Genomic DNA, 25,794 nt, shown 5'->3' with positions numbered 1-25,794 from the left:
ATACGACTTAGTGTCTTCTTGGATGAGATCGAGTGAGTTGATCACGGACAGAAACTGTTCCAAGTCCTCATCCGGTACATTAATCAACTTATCTCTTAGGTGGACAGGAAGTTCAGCCTTGTATGCGGAGCACTTCTTTGTGGGAGATTGGCTACAACCAATACCTCATTTTCGCAATATATCTCTCGAAGTATTTCCGTTAGCTTCCCTTACGTGGGTTGTACAATTCGGGCGAATACACTTTTATGGTCAGTCGCTCCTGAATACCTGTGCACTAGTATTTGGAAAGAAATGCTCTTTCAAAATCTGCTAATTTGTCACATATTTCTGATGCTTCACTCACCCATAAAGCTGCATCACCTGTGGTGTGCGACATAAAGAACTGTATCTTCTGATACTTCGTCCAACATCTTGGTAAGATGTTCGTGAAAGCTTGTACGGGTACAATGGAGTGGAAAAAGTTTGGAAATCACGATGTTTCAACAACTTTGTTCTGTCTTGGTGGTGCTAGCACACGGATCATTTTTGTGTTTAGCTTGGACGGGCGCTATATTGGGTGATTGAAATATTTTTTCATTGCCGTAAGTGGGTTTAATGTCAATTATGGGATTTTCACAATGTAATGGAAAATTATCTTCTGATCTGGTATCACTTGACATAACCCTTTCCAGGTTCCTTATGCGGGTGTTTATCTCTTGCTTCCACATAGGATTTTCTTCATCGGTGTCCTTTTTATCTGAATGTACATTACGTAATTCGTCGTAATTTACTTCTGCGCCGGAACACATTTCTGTGCATATGTGCGTAATTGTGATGAATAATACATCGTAAGACAAAAATAATAATTACAATATTAAGAAATAGAGCTCACTAGAGCTAAAATGTCTGACAAGTTAGAATCTGATAGTTCGAGAGGTTAACTGAAAAGTACTAGAACAATATAGAGAGCGCAAAATCAGTCACGCGTCATAATTTATAGTACTAACAGAGATCTTAATGCCACACCACTCACAGTAAGCTTGGCATTAACACTCACAAATCTGTTCCTCTCCCAGCTGCAACTTAGTTCCTCGTGGTGTCATATACTGAAGGAGGTCAGTCCTTTGCTCCTGTTAATCCATTTATTATTCAGGAAGGTGTTGATGCAATTGCTGATCTCATTTACATAATGGCACTTTACTATTGGAGACCAGTCGTGATTCTCAACAACTGTTTGCAACTTTGCTCCTCCTTCGCTATCCTGTTCGTGTTGAGCCCCATTGAGCACTCAGTTCTTCACGTGCTGTTATTTACACTAGGTTGCTCAATGGTCCGACCATGGGAGAAATCCAAACTTACCTTTCTGATCAGAGTGTCATTGCACACCATGGGATAATGCAAAAGGTTGATGCAACTGTAGTGTCTCGTGCACTCTTTTTCTCAAGTGTCATAGAGTAGCGCTTCCGTTAATGGTAAAAGCAGGCTATGAAGTCATCATGGTCCAATCGTACATTACAAACCAATACACTGTTACTAGTGTCAACACTACAACCACACGTGAATGCCTGTCGAGACAGCCAGATGTGTTACTTGTGGTAGGGATGCTCATGAGGGCAATTGCTCGCCTTCTCCTCCCCTGTATATCAGTTGCAATGGTGACCCTACAGCCTCATCCAAATATGTCCCTTGTGTCTCAATGAACAGGCTGTCCAGGAGATCCAGGTGGAGGAAAAAGTGCCTTACCCTGTTGCTTGTAAGTTATTAGCTAGTCGAATGTCCTGCATTTTACCATCTGGCACTTACAGTACTGTTCTTGCTTTACCTCCTTCCATGAAGGACATAGCCACGCAGACTTGTGGCCTCAAATTCAGCACCACTATTGTAAAATTGCTCAGTGTCATGATAACATCCCAGTCTCCTTCTCCAGCTGTGCAACAAGCCATCAAATCCTCGTCTTTGGTGGCAGAATCACATACTGCACTATTGGCAAGCCAGAAAGGACAATCTCATATGTATCACTCATACAGGGATTGTGAGGATAAGAGTAGAATAATTACTGCATGCTCAGGGGCATACTCAAACAGTCATTCTTCCCACACTCCATATGTGAATGGAACAGGAAGAAACTGGTACAATGGGACATAACCGCTTCCATGTGCCTTACAATGGTTTTGCAGAATATAGATGTAGAAGGAACACTCCCACAAAGATTTTTTATGCCCCTCCAGCCAACAAACATCTGGACCTTCATCTGCCAACCTCAAAGGCTCCAAAATCAAATGAAGGCAAACAGTCTTCTACTTTGCCAACTCGGAGATCCTCATCAATGGTGTCACTGTGTGATACCCTCGCCCGTCTGACCTCCAGTTCACTGATGTGCACCGCCAACCGTTTTTCTGCCCTGGAATGTGCAAGCTGACCCAGTGAGAAAACCAAGCCCGCTGTAGATATCATGAAACAGGATCCTCTAGCTGCTGCACCCTGTAGCACTGAGTCTTTGAAGGCTGGTACTTGCCAGTTACCGAGGCGACAATCCTTCATTTTTTCCCTCCTCCCCTTTCTCTGTCATGACTCTCCTTCAGTGCAACAATCACGGCATTAGATTGAACAAGAAAGAATACACTGCGTTAGATTGAACAGCTGACCAACTCTTGGAATCACAGCGTCCACTTGTTTTCTGCCTCCAGGAAACAGAACTGTGTCCTCGTGACCACTTTGACATGTTGCATTCCTTTCAGAGCTGCTTTGACCTTCCCCCTGAGGATGGAATTCCGTTTCATAGTGAGTCATGCTGCTCATCTGGGATGACGTTTGTAGTCAAACATGCTATTGCAGGCTGAATTTTCCTTCCTCTCTTCACTTTCTGTCTATGTAATGTCTATATCCCACCGTCATTCACTGTCACCAGAGAAGACTTCTTCCAGCTTATAGGTCATCTCCCTCACCCCATTTTGCTGCTTGGTGACTTTAATGCACGCCATGCCCTCTGCAGCCCTTCAAGAACCTTTCTGAGAGGTGCCCTCTTGGCTGACCTCATCTGCCTTAACACTAGAGCACCCATGTTCCTATTTTCCCAGTTGCGATGAACATGTAGAAAACCGTACAAATATTATCCTTATTGCTGCAGAACATTCCTTTCCTTGCACTTCATCTTTACCACACCATGTCCTGGATGTTTGGTGGACTAATGCGTGCCACAACACAATTCAGGCATGGAGATTTGCACATTTTTAACCATCATCCTACAATGATGAACTGTATTTGTTATAAACAGTTGCATGCACTGTGTTGTTGCATCTTTTGGGATACCAAGAAAGTTAGCTAGATTTCTTCCAGCCTATCGGTCAACTCCCTCGCCCTATTTCTAGTTCTTTTAACAGTTCCACTCCCTTTTCCGCCATGTGGGCCAACTTTGGGCAACTCTCTGGAACCAAGGTCCATCCCCAGATTTCCGGCCAGCCATAGCAAATTATTTTATTGCGGATCCTCATTGGTACCTCCAACAGTTTAGGCTGCTATTTTGTGGAGATTTCAAGCTCTATCCGCTTTCACCCTGCCTTCCTCCCTCCCTTAGAAACGAGTGGAGGAGGGCTCGAGTTGATACCCTTCTCCTCTGAGAATCGTGAATGCTGCAGTGCTGCCTTTGCTATGAGGGAAGTAGATCACACTCTCACTTCATCCCGATCTACCACCTCAAGGCTGGACAATGTCCACATCCAGATGTTGTGCAGCACCTTTCTCTTGTGGGCAAACACTTTCTGCTTCATATGTACAATCACATCTGGGCAAATGGTAGATTTGTGGTATGAAATTTTGACATTAATGGTACCAAATTAAAATTAAGTTGAAATGTGTATGCTTGAAACATCATTTCATTCAGTTATATTATTGTATAAGTCATAGATGTATATGTCCATTTCCTTTTCTTCCAGTTTTCTATCATATGGAGTATGTATAGGTTGTCATATATGATGAACATTTGCTTCGTGGGTTTGTTGGGTTTATTTTGTCCAGAAAAATTAATATGCTCTCAAAAATCAGTTTGTCTGATGTATGTAGAATTTGGTTCAACCATTTCTGGTTCTCTTCTATGTGCTTGTGTTGCTAAACCTCCAAGGGTTAATTAGTTTCAGCTGCTGTTAGTGGCAAAAGTGATTTTAGTATTTCTCTATAACATATTCTCTTTGCCTGAAGCAACCCCTCAGTAACATATAGTAATGAAATTATGGCTTTGCTTGTTGGTGACAGTGAAACCATTATATTTATCAGTGTTGTCTCTTTTTTTACATAATGTAAAGGTAAACCTTTTTCAGAGTCACAGGCATGCTTGGCTCTGAGCCACTACTTTTAGGGGTGACTAGGCTGAATGATGACATTTTATGAGGGTAAATAACTGCCTGCCAAATGAGAGAGAGAGAGAGAGAACTCTGAAGAAGAAATGTATCTGAAAGCCAAGTAATTCACTAGCATGGCTACAAGCTTGTTTGCAACTCAGCACTTCTTCTGTTTAGTGACTAGTGATCCTTCCTCAGATAAACTTTTTAGTTTCACTACATGTCTTACATGATAACAATTGCCAAATTTCAGTTATTTATTTGAAGGTAGTGTTTTATTCACTGATGACATAATCATAAAGACATTTAACAATTACTGGATAAACAGTTTTGACTTTTGAAAAAGGTCATCCTAAGAACGATGTGTCTAGTTACTATAAAGCACAGTTTGGCATCAGGACAGGGATTCATTTGGAAGTAGATATTCATTCTATTGGCAAGCTGTTTTTTGCAGTAATTGGATGAAATGATCTCAGAATGACTTTTATGTAAGGTTGAAATTGTTTATTCTAATAAAATGTATCAAGTAACCAAAATGGCGGCTTTCTTCACAGTAATTACAAAGACTTGCGTTTCCCTGAGACATTGTGTCTTCTAGTATGCCATTTCTCAATGTGATGCTTTTGTACCGCTTGTATTTTTCATTAGCTGTTTTTAAATAATAGGAGGAGACAATAAATCATCATAGAATCTACAAAATCTACCACGTACTTGTCTACGTAATGATAAATCAAGATTTTTTAACCTTTGTTTGTCTCCTCCTTTTATCTGTTGACCATCCGACAGTGACCACTGGGTAATGAAAATGTGTAGTGCACAAACTTTAACGTGGTGTTCGGCCGTGATCGTAAACAAATGAGAATTTACGTTGCCAAAAGAAGATGGACAGTGCAGGGGAACAAGCACTGCATCTCTCTTCCAAGGGATAGTAGCTTACACACTCATTGTGTACTTTGCTGAAAGTAAAAGCTACACACTATGATAGCAGTCACCAGTCCCTCCAGGTTCACGGGACTCGTACTCAAATCTGGTGTTGGACTGTGAGTAACCTCTTCACTCACTTCAAAGTAAGAAAATGAAATAACAACACAAGGCAAAGTGAAATACACAAATATTCACTAATGGCTACCACAGTTGTTTACTGCAGTTATCAGTGCTATAAACGAGCTAATGCAGGCCTGACCTCTATCAGTATAAGTAAATAAAAGTAGACAGTCAGTCAGTTGCATAACCTCTGCTGAAAGTAATTTAAATTTTTTCCCTTGAGTGAGGAGTGATTTCTTTTGTACTTCAAGTATTAGTTAGGCCTAAGGTGGTCTGCCTGGTTATTTCTGTTGAGATGTTCAATCCATTTTCATCTGTTGTCTTCATTTTTCTTTCTTACATTAAAATATGTTTAATTCCTCACTAATATCACTGTTCCTGTATACTTTGTTACAGTCTTCACAGCCCCAAGAAACCCATTTCAGCTGCTTGTATCTAATTTTCACATTGTTCTTTAACAATCCAAGACACACTTCCGTAGGGTAATTTGGGAATGGCTGTTACTTTATAAGACTTCATTCTTGTTATTTTTTTGTGTCATGTTTCAAAAGTATCTGTCAAATGTTCTGCATGGATACGGCCCCAGAAAATGTTTTATTTTATTCTCCCGAGATGGTCAGAGAGTGGGGAACTTGACCATTTGAAATTCTTAGGACTGATGGTGGATGGAAGGCTTCCTTGGAACTATCACATTTAAGAGCTTGTGCAGAAACTGCTGCTGTCTTTGTTATAAGAATGATCTCAACAGCCTGTAACACTGAAATGCATAGTCTTGCATTTACATTATCATCTCATGTGCTGTTGTATTTTGGGGCAACTATGTGCATTCACCAGGAATACTCTTAGCCAGAAAAGGGCAGTGAGACTGATCCACAGTGTCATGTCTCGAATTTGGGAAGGCCCTCATGCATGTGTGTAGGAATTGTAACCTGCTGTCCCTGTATGTGTATTCCATAACGAATTTGTTGTTGACAGTATTGACTCATTGAGAAGAAACTGCCACAATCATTCAGGGATGATGGCTTTCTGTTTACAATATGTTACAATTTACATGTGATGTGTCACGATAGAGAAAGGAACCTATGACCACTGGGTACAGTGTCACAACTTACCCCAAAAAAGTAACACAACACACACACACACACACACACACACACACACACACACACACACACACAGCTTGTATCTGCCTTCTATGAGCTTCCATTGACAAGTGAGGTCATGACCATAATCTTGCATGGCAAGGTTGTGTGGTCTGCAGCGAATGTCCGAGGTAGGATGGTGTTCTTGTGGAATAACTTTCCTGGTCAGCAGGTGTCTCCATGTGCAGGAAATCCAGGTGCCCACTGCCCTTGCCTTCCAGATACACTTCACCTACTTTCGCTCTCACTACAGATCATAACTATCTGTCATCAGTTAGAGTTCATATCAAAGTGATATGTTACCCCTCATGGAAATGGGTAGATAAATAAATAAACAAGAATGCAGGAAAAGATAGATCACTTCTTACCATAAAGAAGACACACTGAGTTGCAGAAAGGCACAATTACAAGACACTTGCACAAAACTATTGGTCACAGCCTTCATCAGCAAAAGGGAAACAGAGAAACGCACACCTCACGTACACATGACCGCCAATTTGGGCAACTCAGGTTTGTGTATGGGAGTGGTGTGTGTTTCTCTGTTTCTCTTTTGCTGATGAAGGCTGTGGCCAAGTGTGTAAGTGTCTTTTAATTGTGCCTGTCTGCAACTTAATGTGTCTTCTTTACAGTAATTAGCAATATATTTTTTCCTACATTATTGATATCCCTTCATAGAGGTCCCATTGTTTGTTTTAAAAATAAATAATTGTTATCATCATTTCATAAAGATAAGTTTATCTTTATTATAGTTCAGTGTGTCCATATTAACAATTTTGTGACAGGTGCCACTAGGTGTTCAGAAAAGACGAAGTCTGCCCATTTTGAAGGTGAGGAAGATGAAGAAGAGGCCGACGGAGAGGGGGAAGAAGAGGAAGATGAGCACCACAGACATTCGAGGAGTCGCATTGTGGCCGTGCGTAGGAAGAGGAGTGTCAGCAACTCGAGTTCGGGCAGCAGCTCAACATCTGTCACTTCAAGCAGCAGCCGGAGTAGCAGCAGCAGCAGCAGCAGCAGTAGGAGCAGTAGGAGCAGTTCGAGCAGTAGTGACAGTTCCAGCAGCAATGGCAGCAGCAGCTCTTCTTCAGAAGCTTCGGACAGCAGCAGTTCCAGCAGTAGCAGCACGAGTAGCAGCAGTTCGAGCTCCAGTAGCAGCTCCACCCCCAGCACGAGCAGCTCGAGCAGTTCAGAAGCACGTGCTGGCAGCAGTAGCAGCAGCAGCTGCGACCTGCCTGTGCCACATGTCAGCGACAGCGACGATGGTGACGAGCTGGCGGCCCTCACAGGTGACACCCGCCCTGCCCTCTTCCCATCCGGTTTGGGAGCTGAGGGCGAAGCTGATGAGGACGATACAGAAGATTCTGAATCTTCAGACGATGACTATGATGATGAAGATGATGAAAACGATGACGACAGTGAAAATGATGTAGACAATGAGAACGGCAATGAAAATCAAAATGGTGAAGCCAATCAGAATGGTGATGATGAGGACAGAGATGGAGAGGAGGACAGTGATGAGAGTGAAGTGTCGTCAATTATGTCACCTAGTCGCATCAAGAAGGAGGCAGTCTCTGACGAAGATGAGTCAGAGGTGTGGGACCCGGAATCCCTGCGCGCGCTGAACGAGGCATTTGACAGCAAGGAAGGGTTTGTAATCATGTCTTACTGACCGTGTTAATGTCTTCCATAATTTTTTTTGCTGTCATTTTAGAAACCTCTCATCCACTGTCGCTGTTTTATGAATAGTGTGGACGTTATTCCATCTTTTATGGCTATAACAAGTTTTCATTTGAAGTGGACTCTTTTCACTTTTTTTTTAAACCAAAGCTTTTGCAGTAGGCATTGTAACAATAGTGGTTTTGCCAACAAATGGCTTTAATGAAATCACAGACAGTTTCTACTTTTAAAATTTCTTTTATCCCTCACATTTTTTGGCTCTTACATTAGCTCTGCACATTCTTGTACACGGGGACATTTGATTTTTAGCACACTGCACTGACACACAATATTTCCTCATTTGCACACACAAACACAGCAGTTGAAACAAAATGACCAAATGAAAAAATATTGTGCATGTCAGTGCATTGCGCTAAAACTTTAATGCCTGCCTATAGAAGACCACATATAGATGACATAGAAGCCAAAAAATATGAGTAATGAAAGTAATTTTAAACATGGCAACTGTTTATGACCTTGGTAAACTGATTTGGAAGCAAAACTCCAATTGTTGCATATACCGCTTACGGTATTTTAAATAAAAGCAAAATGCTTCTGGTCCAACTCGACTTTATAACAGACACAAAAGATGGAATGTCCTCCATACTACTTTTCCCATTTTTTTGTTTGTAACTTTTTTAAATTACATATTTCATCTTTACACCTCATGCCTGCTATAATGCCGGCCAGAGTGGCCGAACGGTACTAGGCGCTACAGTCTGGACCCGCGCGACCGCTATGGTCGCAGGTTCAAATACTGCCTCGGGCATGGGTGTGTGTGATTTCCTTAGGTTAGTTAAGTTTAAGTCGTTCTAAGTTCTAGGGGATTGATGACCTGAGAAGTTAAGTCCCATAGTGCTCAGAGCCATTTGAACCAACCTGCTATAATCATTAGTTTCTCGACATACTACCGAGTCATCATCAAATGATTTGAATACGTTATATGGTTGACAAATTACTGTGTAACAGGTTCATATTATCTGACAAAGCATCTGATGATGAACTGGTAACAAATCAAAACTGGTAAGTATACCATTTATGCAGCCAGAAGATGAAATATGTAATAAACATTTTTTACAAGATGGTCACTTGTGTTTCCTTAAGGCAGTGTGCCTGGCCTATGTGTTTTTATTTCTAGTCACTTTTTTTAACCACTTTGTTGCTACTTCACAGTCAGTACTGAGTCCTTCTGTTCCTTCAATGTTGAGTCTTACAAGACAGTACTGCTGTGCATTTTACAAGGGACTGCGCTATAACAGAAACTGGCCACATGTTAAAGAATAATTTAAACAGCACTTAACAGTGTTATATAATATCAATTCTAAAATATTTTTACGCTTTCAGTACCATTTTCTAGTTTCTAATTTTTATCTATTTTTTGAGTGATTCTTGAACTGCATCCATCAGTTTATTCACATTATAAACTGTTGACTTTCAGTTGTTCTGATTTTTGAGAGTGTACACTTTAAAATTTACTTTTTGTTTGCAAAATTTCAGTGTGAAATTGGTCATCCTGCAAGAGCTGCCAGAACATATCAGAACCAGGAACAGTAATTTCAATAAGTCTGCAGAAAGACAGACATCGAAAGATGAGGCTCCAGTTGAGCTGAAACTTGAGCCCATTCTTTGTGCCCCATCAACTTCAAAATCGTCTGTGTATGAGGGTGCTGGACCTTCCAGTAAGCAGACTCCGGGAACGTCAAAGATAAGTGAGTCCATTAATAGTGCACGCACCAGCGCAGAAACAGAGAACTTGCCGGGTTCGTCGAAACCTTCTTTAGCAGCTGCTTCTGTAGCTGCCTCTCCCAGCACAGTGTGGCAACAGGCAGGCTCTTCGAAAGTGTGTAATAAATCTGAGCTGGTGGCTTCTGACAGTGGTTTGGGACATGGTAACAGTTCTGTAGCTAACAAAGCATCAACCAGTGCTAGCCCTCCGAGCTATAATGCCCCAGTCAAAGCATCAACCAGTGCTATCCCTCCGAGCCATAATGCCACAGCTGTGGCTGTCAATCAGGAGAGAGCCTCTCTGTCAGAGAGGAATGAGTCGGTTCTCTTGCAGACCCAGAATGGAACAGTAGACGATGCAGAAATTGGAGGCCAGTTGAGGGACACAGTGGTAGGAATGGAAAATGAGTGTCCCATATCGCAAAGAAAAGGTCCTGAAGACACTTCGGAAGACTGCACACCTGTAAAAAGTCATGTGAGAGAAGAAATTGGTAATAATGCTGAACTCGAAAATTCAATTGTTCAGAACAAGCAACTGGAGGCACAACTTGCAGAAGTGCCTCTTCTGGATAAACATCCACCACAGACACTATCCTCCCAGCAAAAGCCTTCTGCTCTTACTCAAAAAGGAAATGCTTATCCTGAAGTGTATGATATGTTTGCTGATGAAACACCAAGTGCATCAGTGGTTCAGAGTGCATGTAACAAAGAGAGTAACAATTTGGAGCAACCAGGTGGAAGTGAGAAACAGGTCCGTAGGTACCAACTGAATGCACAAACATCCACTAGTAGTGAGAGCAAACTTTGTGCCAAGTCGGGGAACACTAGTTCTGCCCATGAAAATAGGAAAAACACCAACGAGAGTCTCGCTGAAGGCCTACCCCTCGGAAGCAGTGCAGCTCCAATTAATTTGGGGCTCTTTCAACGTGAAATGCCTGTACATTTTACATCTGACATTTCTGCAGTGAGCAGCTGGGAGGAGAAATTTCGTATTGCAGTGAGAAATGTGCAGGAGCTGAAAGCAAGAACCGAAGAGCGTCAGAAAAAATTGGCAGACGGAAACATTGATAAAGTGCTCGAAGCAGAAGGAGAAAAGAAAGAAGAAACAGTTACAAAAACTGCAGAGGAATCAAATTTGAATGCTGACTTTGTGAAAAAGTCACATAGTTTGTACTGGGATGAGAAGGATGACGAGAGTATACATTTCAGTTGGGGCCATGAACGTGAACATTCGAATACTGGAGCCCAGGTATCAGATTTTGACCAGACCACTCGAGAAGAGGGAGATAACTCGGCCTCCGGTCAGAAGGATGAGAACAGTTGGATTTCTTCTGAGTATGGGAATGGAAAGGCTGAGGGTAGTCATGCAGATGGTGACAGTCACTTTGGTAAAGTTTTTTGTAATACTGAAGTCAGTAGCACTCCTTCCGAAGTGATCAATTCCCTGGAGGAGAGAGACTTTGAGGTAGATCGGAGCTCTTGCCACGAAAATAGGGAGGCATTGATCAGTCATGAGAGATCGCATGGTTCAACAGTACGAGAATACATTCCTCTTGAAAGGTGGAAAGAAAGTGAGAATGACCAAATAAAATTTGATGAACAAAATGAGAATGATGTCATCAGTAACTGTAGAAAAGAATACATCATTCATACAAAAGACACACAAAATACGACTAATAATCCTCCAGATTTGTCTGCAGCTGACAGTGGGTTACTGGAAGATGAAGTAAAACCTAGTTTGAGTGGTGGTGGTGGTGGTGGTGGTGGTGGTAGTAGTGATTGTGATGAAGAGGAAGAAAAAACTCTTCAAGAAGTTGCGAATGTCACTGATGTATTTCGTAAATTAATAGAATGTAAAGACAGGGGAGAAATTACACTAGGTACGGAGTTAGAACTGTTGGCTGCTGGAAGCCCACATTCGTCTGATGATGAGGAGATTTTACCTGCTTGTTTTTCTGACAATCTCTTTAGCCTGCAACACATTCTCGAGAGAGAGGACACAGACGAGAAGTTGTCTAATGATGCCCTCTCTTCACCTGCACAAAAGAGGGCAAGAGATTCTCAAGAAGCCACAGGTGCCCACACTGAGGATACTGCCATCGACTTAGAAGAGCAGGACAGTATCTCCTCTCCCAGGAAAAAGGCCCGCACGACTGAATCGAGGGCCGAAATGACTTTTAGTGGTAGTGGGGTTGGGGAGCCTAGTAGTGTCGATGGGGAGGAGCACAATAAGCCACAGTCTGCCACTCCGAGCAGTAGCCACGGGCTCTCGACAGACAGTAAGACTGACGGTTCAGGTGAAAAGAGTGGAGAGGCAGCTACCGCCACTCGGCACGATGAACGCAGGAGAGAGAGGAGTCCAGACTCCTACAGGACCCAGGAGGAGAAACACAGGAAGAGCTCCCGCCACCACGATGACTCTGACAGGCAGAATCGGAGTGATGACAAGAGGAGGGAAAACAGAGATCGGAGGCGGGGAGAGGAACACAGACGAGACAGGAGGGAGAGAGAGCGAAGGAGCTGGCGGCGTGACAGCCGCAGCCGGAGTGCCAGTCCTGCGGACTACCTATCGTCCAGGAAGCGCCGGGGTTCTGGGTCACCCGACCGCCGGCACAGAGGTGTGGAGGACATCCCGCTGCCTGCAGCCCTGCGGCAGCAGCGAAGGTCCCAATACAGGGCAGACGATGAGCTGCCGCCAGCCGCAGAGGCACGGGAGGGAAGGCAGAAGCGTTCCTCCACACTCTCCACTGGTGTTGACCCGAAGCTGTCATCTGCTAATATTACACAGGTTGGTTTCTTATGTAAATTGAATTATATTGTTCGTACAGTGCAGAATGCAGTCAACTGCATAATGAAATGGAGATGGTAGTTTTTAATTCATAATTATGTAATTGAGATTATTCACAGGGTAAAATTGACTTTGATAGAGAGCTTTCTAAAAGTGAAAAATGGTGAATAATTATGTAAGTCCTAGTGTAGGTAAGCTAGACATAACACTAGAAGCAGAGTAGATTATGTACAAGTGCAGGGACAATCAGTGAGTAGTAAACTAATTTCTGGGGCTCCCATTTGTATACTAAGCAGCCAGTATGAGGGAACTGCCAAATCAAACCTTTGTTAGACAAGTGCAAGATGGCAGGAGGTGAAAACAGAAAAAGGCAAAAAATGGGGAAAACAGTTGTTGTAACAAATCAGAAATTACTTTGAAAAATGCTTTGTCACAGAAACCAGTTCATTCCTTTAACAATAAATATGGGATTTAACCGCACGCAGAGCCATACTGAGGTGGTCTTGTGCCCCTGGCAGAACTGTCACAGATTTGCCCCCTTCACACTGAAACTACCTTACTACAAAAAATTGTATGCAGATTTCATAAATTTTGTAAACAAGTTTAATAAAAATGAAGCATTGTTGAATAATATTACTTAAGAATATTACTTAAATTAATGATATTGATTGAAAATATTGTGCACAGTAAATTAAATTAAATTAATCATTATAGTAAATAAAATACAGATCATTATAAATCATTTAAAAACAAAATCTATATATTTTACTTTATGGCAGCTACTGTACATTGGTTTTGGTATGATGCATATTAGCCATGCCTGTGGGCTGAGGATGACACGGCAGCCGGTCAACACCGTTGGGCCCTTATGATTTGTTCGGGAGGAGTTTAGCTTTTTTTTATAAAAAAGAACATATTACATTTGATCATTGTAAAATAAGAAAAGAAAAAGGGCTATAATTAAAGAGTTGAGAAAATATCTCTTTCCAGGAATTGTGTTTTTATTCTAATTTTTCTTGGCATTTCCTAGCTTTGAATGAAGCAAACTCAATATCTTTGATGAAAAGTTTAACAGCTGTGTCAAAGTCAGTCGATGAAACAACTGAACTTGGCAGATGGTTTTCACCTGTGCTTGACCTTAAGTAATTTTTTGGTCATCTTGAGTGTGCTGAAACTGTGTTCAGAAGACCCTTCAGTCGCTCACATTGTCATAAATATCCAAAAAGCTTTTTTGCTGTTTGGAAAAGCTTCAAAATATCCAAATGGCATTTCATGTCAGTGCTCTTCATTAGTTCTTTCACCTGGAACTTAGAAGCAACTATTTCACTATCTCCATAGTATCAGCATCGCTGCTGTATTTGGCACCTTATTCAGCTGCAGATTAATCAAGGTGTGATATAAGCAATTAAATTGATATGAAATGGTGTGATATATGTATGATCTGTTATCCATTTCATTTGCTAGTCTGTTAAACACTTTGAGACACTCCAGATCACACAGCCAGCTGGCAGAAATCGACAAAATCAGAAGCATTGAGTCAAACATCAGATTTGCTTCAGTAGCCACTTGCCAACTGAAACGTTTCCTTCTGGAATTTTTATGAAAACCTTTCCAAGTACATCACAGAAAATAAAAATATTGATTCTTATGCAACTCCATGACAGGTGAGAGAAACATTCATAGATGACAACTTGAGCAAAGAACATAGATAAATTAAATTAATGATTTAAATCACACAATTATGAGTGTACCATCTGTCAATACTGTGAAGCACTATAAATCAAACCATTGAAGCATCTGCCAACATCATACTTCGAAGGTATTTGACTGATCAAACTAACCTGATTCTTACATGAAAAAAGTACATAACGAATGAGGAAAAAAAATTGGTAACTCAATCGCAGGGTGGTTCTGCTTAGTGATATTGAATAGGTAATGAAAGAACATGCAACATATTCTGTCATTCTACTGTCAAACAATTCATTGCCCGTACTTTCTTTACGCCTTTTGAAAAGAAAGATGCAAATATTAATACAATGTTATGCTTATTAGATTGCATATGATTGATCTATGGAACAAAAAACTAATCTAACCTAATCTATTGTCATGTCCGATACTATAATTAAATTACACTTACACATTTCGAAAAGAAATCTTATATTTTATCTAAAGACAAAGTATATAGAAACGTGCTTACTCTGTGGCAGCCAGACAGGAAAAGATGCCACAGAATGGCTAGAAGAAATGAAATGCCATATCATTTGTTTTACAGCAAAAGATATACAGAAGTAGTTTGTGTTTGGCCTCTTTAGCAAAAGTCTCTGACCAATGGTTTTATTATGATTTTAATTGCAAAATGTTTTTCTACTTAGAGGAACAGAAAACATTAGTTCGCCACATATCACAGTGTTAATATGTTTCCATTGGTAGTCTTCATTTAAGTCTTTATCTTATAATGATGTCACATGGGGGCAGTGTATAAATGTATTTCATGCATAGTAGCTGGTGCTGCCTTTTTTTTTTGTCATCAGTCTTCTTACTGGTTTGATGCAGCTCGCTATCAATTCCTCTCCCATGCCAACCTCTTCATCTCAGAGTTGTACTTGCAACTTATGTCCTCAATTATTTGCTGAATGTATTCCAATCTCTGTGTTCCTCTACAGCTTGCTGTAGTACCAATGAAGTTATTTCCTGATGTCTTAACAGATTTCCTATCATCCTGTTCCTTCCCCGTGTCAGTGTTTTCCACATATTCGTTTCCTCTCCGGTTCTGTATAGAATGTCCTCATTCCTTACCTTACCAGTCTACCTAATTTTCAACATTTTCCTGTAGCATTAAATCTCAAATGCTTCAATTCTCTTCTGTTCCAGTATGTCCGCAGTCCATGTTCCACTACCATGCAGTGCTGTGTCAAAACATACATTCTCAGAAATTTCTTCCTCAAATTAAGGCCTATGTTTGATACTAGTAAACTTCTCTTAGCTAGGAATGTCCTTTTTGCCAGTGCTATTCTTCTTTTACTGCCCTCCAATCTCCATCCATCATTTGGTATTTTGCTGCCTAGGTAGCAGAATTCCTTAACTTCATCGACTTCGTTACAGTCAGTCCTGACGTTAAGTTTCGTGCTGTTCTCATTTCTATTTCTTCTCGTTACTTTTGTCTTTCTTCAATTCATTCTCAGGCCATATTCTGTATCCATTAGACTGTTCATTCCATTGTGCATATCCTGTAATTCTTCACTTTCACCGAGGATACCAGTGTCGTCAGCAAATATTATCATCAATGTCCTTTCACTTAGAATTTTAATTCCATTCATGAAACTTTCTTTTATTTCCATCATTGCTTGTTCAAGGCATGAATTGAAAAGTAGGAGTGAAAGACTTCATCCCTGTCCTACATCCTTTGTAATCTGAGCACTTCTTTCTTGATCTACCACTCTTATTATTCCCTCTTGGCTCTTATATGTGTTGTATATTATGCTTCTCGCCTTATAACTTACCCCTATTTTCCACAGTATTTTGAACATCTTGCACCATTTAACATCACTGAACGCTTTTTCCAGATTGATAAATCCTGTGAACATGCCTTGATTTTTCTTTAGTCTTGCTTTCATTATCAGCTGCAACATCAGAACTGCCTCTCTCGTGCCTTTACTTGTCCTAAAGCCAAACTAATTGTCATTTAGCACATCCGCATTATTCTTGTCAGCAACTTGGATGCATGAGCTGTAAGCCAATTGTATGATAATTCTTGCACTTTTCAGCTCTTGCAGCCTTCAGAATTGGGTGTATAATATTTTTCTGAACGTCAGATGGCATATCGCCAGGGTCACACGTTCTACACATTGATGTGAATTAGTCATTTTGTTGCCACTTCTCCCAACAATTTTAGAAATCGTTTTTGAATGTTATGTATTTCTGCTGCCTTATTTGATCTTATGTTGTCTAATGGTCTTTTAAATTGTGATTTTAATAGTGGACCCCCATCTATTCTATATAGACTCCTGTTTCTTTCCCTATCACATCATTCAAGTCTTTCACCTCACAGAGACCTTCAGTGTACTCTTTCCACCTGCCTGCTCTCTCCTTTGCATTTTAACAGTGATATTCCCATTGTGCTCTTAATGTTACATGCACTCATAATGTTATCACCCTTGCTCTTAATTTCACCAAAGGTTGCTTTGACTTTTCTGTATGCCGAGTCAGTCCTTCCAGCAATCATATTTTTTTTTTTTTTTTTTTTTTTTTTTTTTCACATTTCTCATGCAGCCATTTTGCCATTGCTTCCCTGCACTTCCTATTCATTACATTCCTAAGCGACTTGTAGTTCTGTATTCTTATGTCTCTTTCAACATTTTTGTTCTTCTTTCTTTCATCAATCAACTGAAGTATTTCGTCTGTAACCCATAGTTTCTTCACAGCTTTTTTTTTACTTGTGTTCCCAAGTATACCACCTCCTCTTGTGATTCTTGAATGGAGTATTTGCTATTACTAGCTGAAATCTATTGCAGAACTCAGTTTGTCTTTCTCTTATCTCATTCCTAGTAGCAAGGCCATATTCCAACGTAATCCTGTCTTCAACTCATTCTGCTACAACGACATTCCAGTCCCCTCTGTCTATTAAATTTTCATCTCCTTTTACGTACTGTGTTGCCCTTTCAATATCCTTATATATTTCCCTCTCTCTTCATCTTCAGCTCGAGACAGCAGCATGTATACTTACTCAAACTATCATTGATGGTGTTGGTTTGCTGTTGATTCTAATGAGACAACCATATCACTGAACTGATCACAGTAGCACACTCTCTGCCCTACCTTCCTTTTCATAATGAAACCTACTCCCCTCACACCATTTTCTGATGCTGTTGATATACTCATCTGACAGCAATCCTTATCTTCTTTCCGTTTCACTTCATTGAATCTGAGCATTTGCATTTCACTTTCAGATTTTCTATCTTATGTACCATGTTCAATCTGCTGACATTCCATGCCCCAATTTGTAGAACATTATCCTTTTGTTGGTTTTTCTCACGGCCACCTTCCCTATGGCAGTCCACTCCTGGAGATCTGAACTGGGGACTGTTCCAGAATCAAGGGAGAGATTGTTATGACGCTTTTTCAATTACAGGTGACATGTCCTGTGGATACACATTATATGTTCTTAATTCAGTGGTTTCCATTGCCTTCTGCAGCTTCATTCCATTGATTGTTGCTGATTCTTCTGCCTTTAGGGGCTCTTTCCCAACCCAAGGGCAAGAGAGTGCCCTGAACCAATGTCCTCTCCTCCACCCTTTTTGAGAAGGCCATTGGCAGAATGAGGGTGGCTTCTTATGCTGGAAGTCTGGCCACCCATGCTGATGTTCTTTATTCAAAATTTAAGTGATGGCAGGGTTCAGACCTGGAACAGAGGGTGTTTTGATTAGTAATCAGACACTACCCCTAGACAACAGGTCGCCTCCCATGGATAGCATATATAACATTATACAATGTGTGAAATCCTATAGTACCATAATGAAGTAGCAGCAGAAACTCTATTGTTAAACATGAGTAAACTATGTAGGCAGCAACCATGTGAACCGAGTGCACTGTTGCTGCGTAAACCATGCTAGTGATAGACGCCTGTTCAGTAGTATTATTTTTTATGCTGTTTCAATGAAATGACACTGTTTTTGCACCTGAGGCGTAAGGGAAAGGTTTCTTCTGAGAGGTGCAGAGTTAAGGAAAGCCTTTGGGCTGTGGAATGCAGACTAGGCAATACTGTTGTTGCACGGGGCAGTCAAATGAAATCCAGACAGATGGCAGAAAAGTAAGTAAACTGTTTATTACTTAAAAGGTAATTGCCATAACAGCTAATTCATTTATCCCACTGTGAGACAAGGCAGTCAATACCTTCATGGAAAAATGTTTGCAGTCTCCCGCAGAAACATAGTTGTACCCAGGTGTGCGCCTCTTCTTCCAAACCAAATCAACTATCATGAATGTCGTTATTCAGGGGTCCAAAAATGTGGCAATCCCATGGGGAGACATCATGATTGTATGGAGACTGTATAATAAGAGCCTCCCAGTGAAAGATCTGCAGCTTAGACAAAACAGTAGCACACCAGCTCTGATGAAGTGACGATGAGCTACTCCTTTGGCTGAAAGGCCCCTCTGCTCATTGACTACCTGGAACACAACACAACAATTAATGCACAGTATTACTTGCACAACACTTTGGAAAAATCGAAGCACACTATCAAATTGAAACAACCAGAAATGTTGGCTAATGACATCATTCTGTTGCAAAGATAATGCCCACCCACATACTGACAAGGTTGTTTTGACTGCACTGCAGAAGTTTTGCTGGGAAGCCCTTACACATCCTCCATATGGTCCCAATCTCCTCTCATGCCATTTCCATGTTTATGGAGTCCTGCGTGGCTGTCGATTTGCTTTGGCTGAAGAGGTGAGTGTGGGGTACAATTGCAGCTCTGTAGACAAATGTAAACATTTTCCATGATGGCACTGACTGCCTTCTCTTGTAATGACATAAATGTATTAACAGTTATGATGATTACTTTTGAAGTAGTGGACAGTTTACTTAACAATATAAGGAAAGGATAAGATTGTTACTTACTGTAAAAATAACACATTGAGTTGAAGATAGGTACAACAAAAAGACGCATTAGCTTTCAGTCAAAGCTTTCATCAGAAAAGGAAAAACACACACACACACACACACACACACACATTCATTCACACAAGCAAGCACACCTCATTCACAGATGAGTGCCATCTTCGGCAGCTCAGCCAAAAGCTAGTGCATATATGCCTTTTCATCATACCTGTCTACTATTAAATGTGTCATCTTTACCATAAATACAATCTATCTTTTCCTTATGTTGTCGATATTCCAAACTGGAGTTACCATTTTTATAACAGTTTTCTTACGTTTGTCCACCTGCCCTGGTTTCAGTTGACTGCCCCCTGTACATAAATGGACCAATGAAGACTGTAATGGATGGAAAGTTTGGAGGATGCCTTTATCCAGCAGTGGATATGGAGTCATTGATAATAACTTTATACATTGTATAAACAGTAAGGATTACATCTAAGAACATGGCACAGTAGTTAAGGCAGTGGGCTTGCATCATGAGATCGAATATCTGTTTGGGCATGCAGGTTTCAGTTTCTGTGCTTTCCCTACATTGTTTTTAATGAATACTGGCATAGTTCCTTTGAAATAGCTATTGCTGATTTCCTGTACAACCGCAACTTTTATCTGTTATACACTAAATGCTAGTAATCTTTCCTTCCTGTGTGAAGATTACTTTAGTTAATACAAATACATTTTTTAGTAATAGTATCTCTAGTTTTTGATGCAGTGAACATACATTTTTAGTAACAGTATTGAAGTAATTGTAGCTCTAGTTTCTGATGCAGTGAACATTCATATAAGATTTTGCTAGGTCATATCAGTGTCGCCGTGATGCTGGCTAGTGGCTGTCCTATGTAGAAAGCAGTCATGTGCAATGGCTGCTTCTACATATTTCAGTGTAAATTTCACTGTTGAAAGAAAGAAAGAAAAATGAGTTATCGGTAATGTATACCAAATTATTTCATATGTTTTTTGACTTTTTAAATACAAATATGAGACTTCAAATCACATGATACATACAGGTGTTTTGATAAATACTGAAAATATTATGAACAGGGGATTTATCTGGTTTCCAATGTTCTAATGACTTGGTGGAATCTTTCACCTTGTTTGTCACTAACTGCCTCTAGGTTTTCTGGTTAATAGTTCACGTGTGAATAGAAGTAGTGTAGTATCAAAGGCATTCGGCATCCAGTGGTGTTGATATATCCTCAGAAGAGTTTTGACAACACATTGATATTTTTCCCCTTGTTTTTGCTAAGAAAGCCGTTCACTCACTCCACAAATGCTTCCACACAACCTGCTTATGTTTATTTAGCTAATTCTCTAATTACAAGTCATTTATCACTTTTCTCATATCAGGTCCACTGAAATTTTTTTCCTTCAGTTTACCTTTACTCATTTTAGGATGCAGTAGTGTCAGATACTTAAAACCTCTGCCTTCCTTACCCATAGCTCACAATAAGTTTTTCGTAAGTCCAAGCTTTATATGATGTGGAGGAAGAAGTATAGTCTTTGGATCAACTAAGGATGTGTGTGTGTGTGTGTGTGTGTGTGTGTGTGTGTGTGTGTGTACACATCCACAAGGCTGTTTTCTACCAGTCTTTCTTACCAAAATGTCGCTCTGTTGTTCTACTGTCCCACAGGGATAAAAAATGACAATACTGTGTACACCACTTTTCCCTCAGACTCATATACTAGGTCTACAACTTTTCTTCTGCCATTTTTTCTCGAAGTTCGAGACTTTATTGCAAAAAACTTTCAAAAAATTTAAGATTAAAAGTATTGGCCATCATTGGCCACTGCTTTCTCCTAGCTTTAGGGCAGCAATGAATCCTGCAATGTATAATCTGGGCATCTTTTGAGGGTAGCCATAAATCAATCCAATTTTGCACTTGTTCATGTGACCGCAAGTGCTAGTCAGCTAGGTGGTGTGTCATACATCGAGAAAGGTGGCAGTCAGAGGAAGGAATATCTGGATAATACAGCGGGTGCGGTTTAACTTCCCATTTCAACATTTCCAAGTATGTTTTGACGGGATTTTTGACATGGGGTCATGCACTGTCAAGCTGCAAAATCATTTTTTTCATGTCTATCACTGTAGTGTGGCCATTTGTCTTTTAGTGCTCAGCTCAAGTACATCAATTGCTTTCGATAACAATCCTCTGTGATTGTTCCCATCGGTTGCAGTAGCATCGACAGCTTTCTCTCTTTCACAACCATGCTGCCAAAAATCACCATTCTTGAAGCATGGAAACCATTTTCTGCAAAGTTCTGTTACTAACAGATGTCTCACCATAGGTCATATCCAGCTTTTTATGAGCCTTAGCTGCAGAGTTCTTCATATCAAAGCAGAAAATTAAAACTTCCCGCAGATGACAATAATTGGGCTCATAAGTTGATGTATTCAGTCGAGAATAACTTTATGTTCTCAAATGCCTAAGTTTACTGTATGACACTTACGAAAAACGACTTGCACCACTACTTTCCCCATGCGAAATGGCGGAAGCAAAGTTGTAGACCTAATAGTTACAACCTTCAAATCCCTTCATACTTGCCACTTGAGTTAATCAGTCTTCATTCCACGTAAAATTATTGCAATATTACCATATTTCTCTTTCACTGAAACTAAATGAGCAGCTTCTATGGATGATTCTTGACTCCTTTTACATTATATTTAGATGAATCAGGGGTCTACAGCTCATGGTCTAGTGGCTAGCATTGCTGGTTCCGAATCATAGGGTCCCAGTTTCAATTCCCGGCCAGGTTGGGGATTTTCTTGGACCTAGGATTGGGTGTTTGTGTTGTCCTCATTATCATACAGGAAGTGCTGAGACTGGAAAGATTTTGAACTTGTATGGGCACTGATGGCCATGATGTTGAGTGCCCCACAAACCATCATCATCACCATCATCATTTTGATGAATCAGGGAAGAGGCACCATTCTGTAAGGTCATGAACATCGATGGAAAATTGTCATTAAATCAGTAGAATTCAGTATTTGTCAGATTGGTCAGTTCAAGCCTTTTTTTCCGTAAAGTCAACTTTATACCTGTCTTTTTAATTTTTTAATTTTTTTTAATTTTATTTTTAAGATTTGTATGATATAGAAAAGGTTTGCACCCAGTAAAGTTATGTTTTATGTGGCAGATGGTTTGAAAAATTAGAAAAAGCTTTTAAGAAGGTTTTGAGCGATAACTTTATAAAAAAACCGTGTAATTCTTGATTTCTATATTGGGTACGTTATCTAAGTGTTGTGATGTCATTGAAATCATGACGACATATGATAAATCTCAAGGTAACTCAGACATACTCAGTTTCTTTTGGCTTCAGTTCTACAGAGCAGCATGCTTCTACTCAGAAGCACAGAGAGAGATGTAAAGTGAAACTAATTTCTACACAACTACATTTGTCTTTCACCCATTCTGTGTGTAGCAGTGATGGTTTAATTTCAGCTCCCAGAGCCACTCCATCAATTCATCTTTATTCTACTAGACAAGCTGCGCCAAGGGCGGAGTTAATGTTATGTTTGGAAATGGTAGGAGGGAACTTTGCTGTTCAGCCACCTTGTGAAGATGTCAGAGAAACCTTTGAGGCAATATTTCCTGAAAGTGTTCCTTCTGAGCTCGCGCTTTCAAAGACAAAAGTCAAGATACTTAGTATGTGATGCTTTAGCTCCATATTTTGAAAATCAGTTGGTAGATAATATTGGAGAAACACATTTTTCTTGTTGTTTTGATGAAAGTGTGCATGCAACTTCAGAGAAAGGCATCAGACTGTAGTTAAATTTACTGGTCAGATTCCAAAGAAATGATTATGACATTACATCTGCAGACTTTCTTTGCTGGTAAAGCAACTGTTAATGATATTTACTCCAAGGTGAATGAAGCCTTGGAGAATGCCCAGTTTTCTCATTCAGAGTTGTTGGTGATAGGTTGTGGTGGACCCATTGTTAACAGATCTGTGAATCATTTTAAGAATGATTCTCTGGTCATGTTTGGAAGGAAATAGTTGATTAATGTTGGCACATGTAACGTACACCCATCCATAATACATTCCAAAAAAGAATACAGGACTGTGATGAAAATGCTTTGGATGTGATCTTGTTGGTTTATAAAATACGTATCCTCTATATTGCTGACATTAGCGCCTGCTGGAGACCAACTTCCAGAACAATAATTCAGCTTTTGAAAAAAACTTTCTTCAGTTCATACCCCAATACAAAATCAGGTTGATGATTTCTTTGAAATACAAGAATATTATTATAAAAGGCAATGCTACCAAAGCAGAAATTATGTTTGCTTGTGCAAATGCTTGTATGTATTCAAGGTTCACTAGTTTCAAACAATGGAAAATCCAGGATGGAATGTTGGGAGGTTGCAGAAAATGAGGGAAGTAAAAAGACTTGGTGCAATGGAGGAATGAGGGCTGTGTAGTGATGGAATGGGAACAGAGAAGGGGCTGGGTGGGAGAGGAAACTGGCTAACAAAGGTTAAGGCCAGGAGGCTTACAGGAACATAGGATATATTGCAAGGAAAGTTTCCACCTGTGCAATTCAGAAAAGCAGGCATTCGTGGGAAGGATTCATATGGCATAGGCTGTAGTCATTGAAATGAAGAATGTCATGTTTGGCAACATGCTCAGCAACAGGGTGGTCCACTTGTTTCTTGGCCACAGTTTGTCAGCGGCCATTCATGCAAACAGACAGCTTGTTGGTTGTCGTGCCCACATAGGATGCAGCACTGGTTGCAGCTTAGCTTGTAGACCACATGACTGACTTCACAGGTGGCCCTGCCTTTGATGGGATAGGTGATAATTGTTACCGGACTGGAGTAGGTGGTGGTGGGAGGATATATGACAGGTCTTGCATCTAGGTCTATTACAGGGGTATGAACCATTAGTTAAGGGGTCGGAGCAAGGGTTGTGTAGGGAGGGACAAGTATATTGTGTAGGTTTGGTGGAAGGTGGAATACCAGTGTGGGAAGGATAGTGGGCAGAACATTTCTCATTTCAGAGTACAATGAGAGGTAGTCAAAACCCTGATGGAAAATGTAATTCAGTTGCTCCAGTCCTGGGTGGTACCGAGTAACGAGGGGAATGCTCCTCTGTGGCTGGATGGTGGGATTTTGTGAGGTGGTGGGAGACTGGAATGATAATGCACGGGAGATTTGTTTTTGTACAAAGTTGGGAGGATAATTACGGTTTGTGAAGGCTTCAGTGAGACCATCGAGAGGGACTGTTCAGAACCGCAGATGCAATGACCACAGGTGGCTAGGACCTAGCGAGGTGGCTAGCACACTGGACTCACATTCAGGAGGACGACAGTTCAATCCCATGTACAGCCATCCTGATTTAGGTTTTCTGTGATTTCCCTAAATCGCTCCAGGCAAATGCCGGGATGGTTCCTTTGAAAGGGCATGGCTGAATTCCTTCCCCGTCCTTCCCTAATCCAATGAGAACGTCCTCCCCTGAACAACCCAACCAACAGGTGGCTAGGCCATATGGAAGGGACTTCTTGGTATGGAACGGATGGCAGCTGTCAAAGTGGAGGTATTGCTGGTGGTTAGTAGGTTTGATATGGGTAGAGGTACAGATGTAGCTGTCTTTGAGGTGGAGGTCAACATCTAGGATGGTGGCTTGTTGGGTTGAGTGGGACTAGGTGAAGCAAATAGGTGGGAAGTTCAAAACAACAGTGGTAGAGTCTTTATCCACAGGTAAAATTATAAGATTGGGATCAGTTTTTAGATGCTGGACTGCAGTTCTTTCTGTGGAAGTAAGGTTAGTTTGCTGGTTCAAGGATTTGGGGAATGATGGTGAGGCAAGGTTCAAGTTTAAGAAATTCTGGAGAGTTGACAGGGGGTAATTGGGGGCATTAGGTGTGGATCACAGTTAGATGGAGGAGTGAACTGAGTTATGCAGGGTTCAGCATTGGTCTTTGGTCGAGTTTGGTTGGTAGGGTTGGTGGCAAAAAAGTATTTCCACTGTAGGGACCGGGAGAAGGAGGGGACTGATATTTTTGTAGGGCTAAGGCTTCTGGAGGAAAGGTTCATGACTGTGTTTCAGGCCCGTTTCTTTCATAAGAGAGATCTTTTAATTCCTCTAATTCCTAATGAGCTTACAAACCTTGTCAGAACACTCATGAATCAATTTTATGTTAGTGCTGCTTCATTGAATCTGGAAGTATTTTGTGATAAGTATTACATGCCATGAAAAACAGCTTCACAACCACCTCTGTTTCAACAGCCTGCAAATTCTGTAACCCTTCACGGAGGTATTGCAGCCCAATTATGACAACTAGATCCTCAGTTCCAGCCCAGAACTGCAAATGCCGCTAACGTTGATGTTACCATCACGTCAGTAGAGAGAAGCAGTCTCCTCATCATTGAGCAAGTGGATGGTAATGTGCTACTCTGGACCTAGAACGTGGACGCT

At 40.7% G+C, this 25,794-nt stretch overlaps 1 protein-coding gene across 6 annotated transcripts in view; it reads left to right on the top strand.

Moving 5' to 3' along the window:
• Positions 1–25,794, top strand: part of LOC126293740 (serine-rich adhesin for platelets-like) — a 396,910-nt gene that overhangs the window by 208,487 nt on the left and 162,629 nt on the right. For all 6 annotated transcript variants that reach the window (XM_049987087.1, XM_049987088.1, XM_049987085.1 and 3 more), the window contains 2 exons: positions 7,282–8,143; positions 9,710–12,725. In XM_049987087.1, the coding sequence (XP_049843044.1) occupies positions 7,282–8,143; positions 9,710–12,725 (3,878 nt within the window). The remainder of the gene's footprint in view (positions 1–7,281; positions 8,144–9,709; positions 12,726–25,794) is intronic.

This window comes from Schistocerca gregaria, chromosome 10 (genome assembly GCF_023897955.1).
Source record: "Schistocerca gregaria isolate iqSchGreg1 chromosome 10, iqSchGreg1.2, whole genome shotgun sequence".
NCBI lineage: Eukaryota > Metazoa > Arthropoda > Insecta > Orthoptera > Acrididae > Schistocerca > Schistocerca gregaria.
Note: the sequence above shows the minus strand (reverse complement) of the source record. Positions and strands in the feature narration are given on the sequence as shown.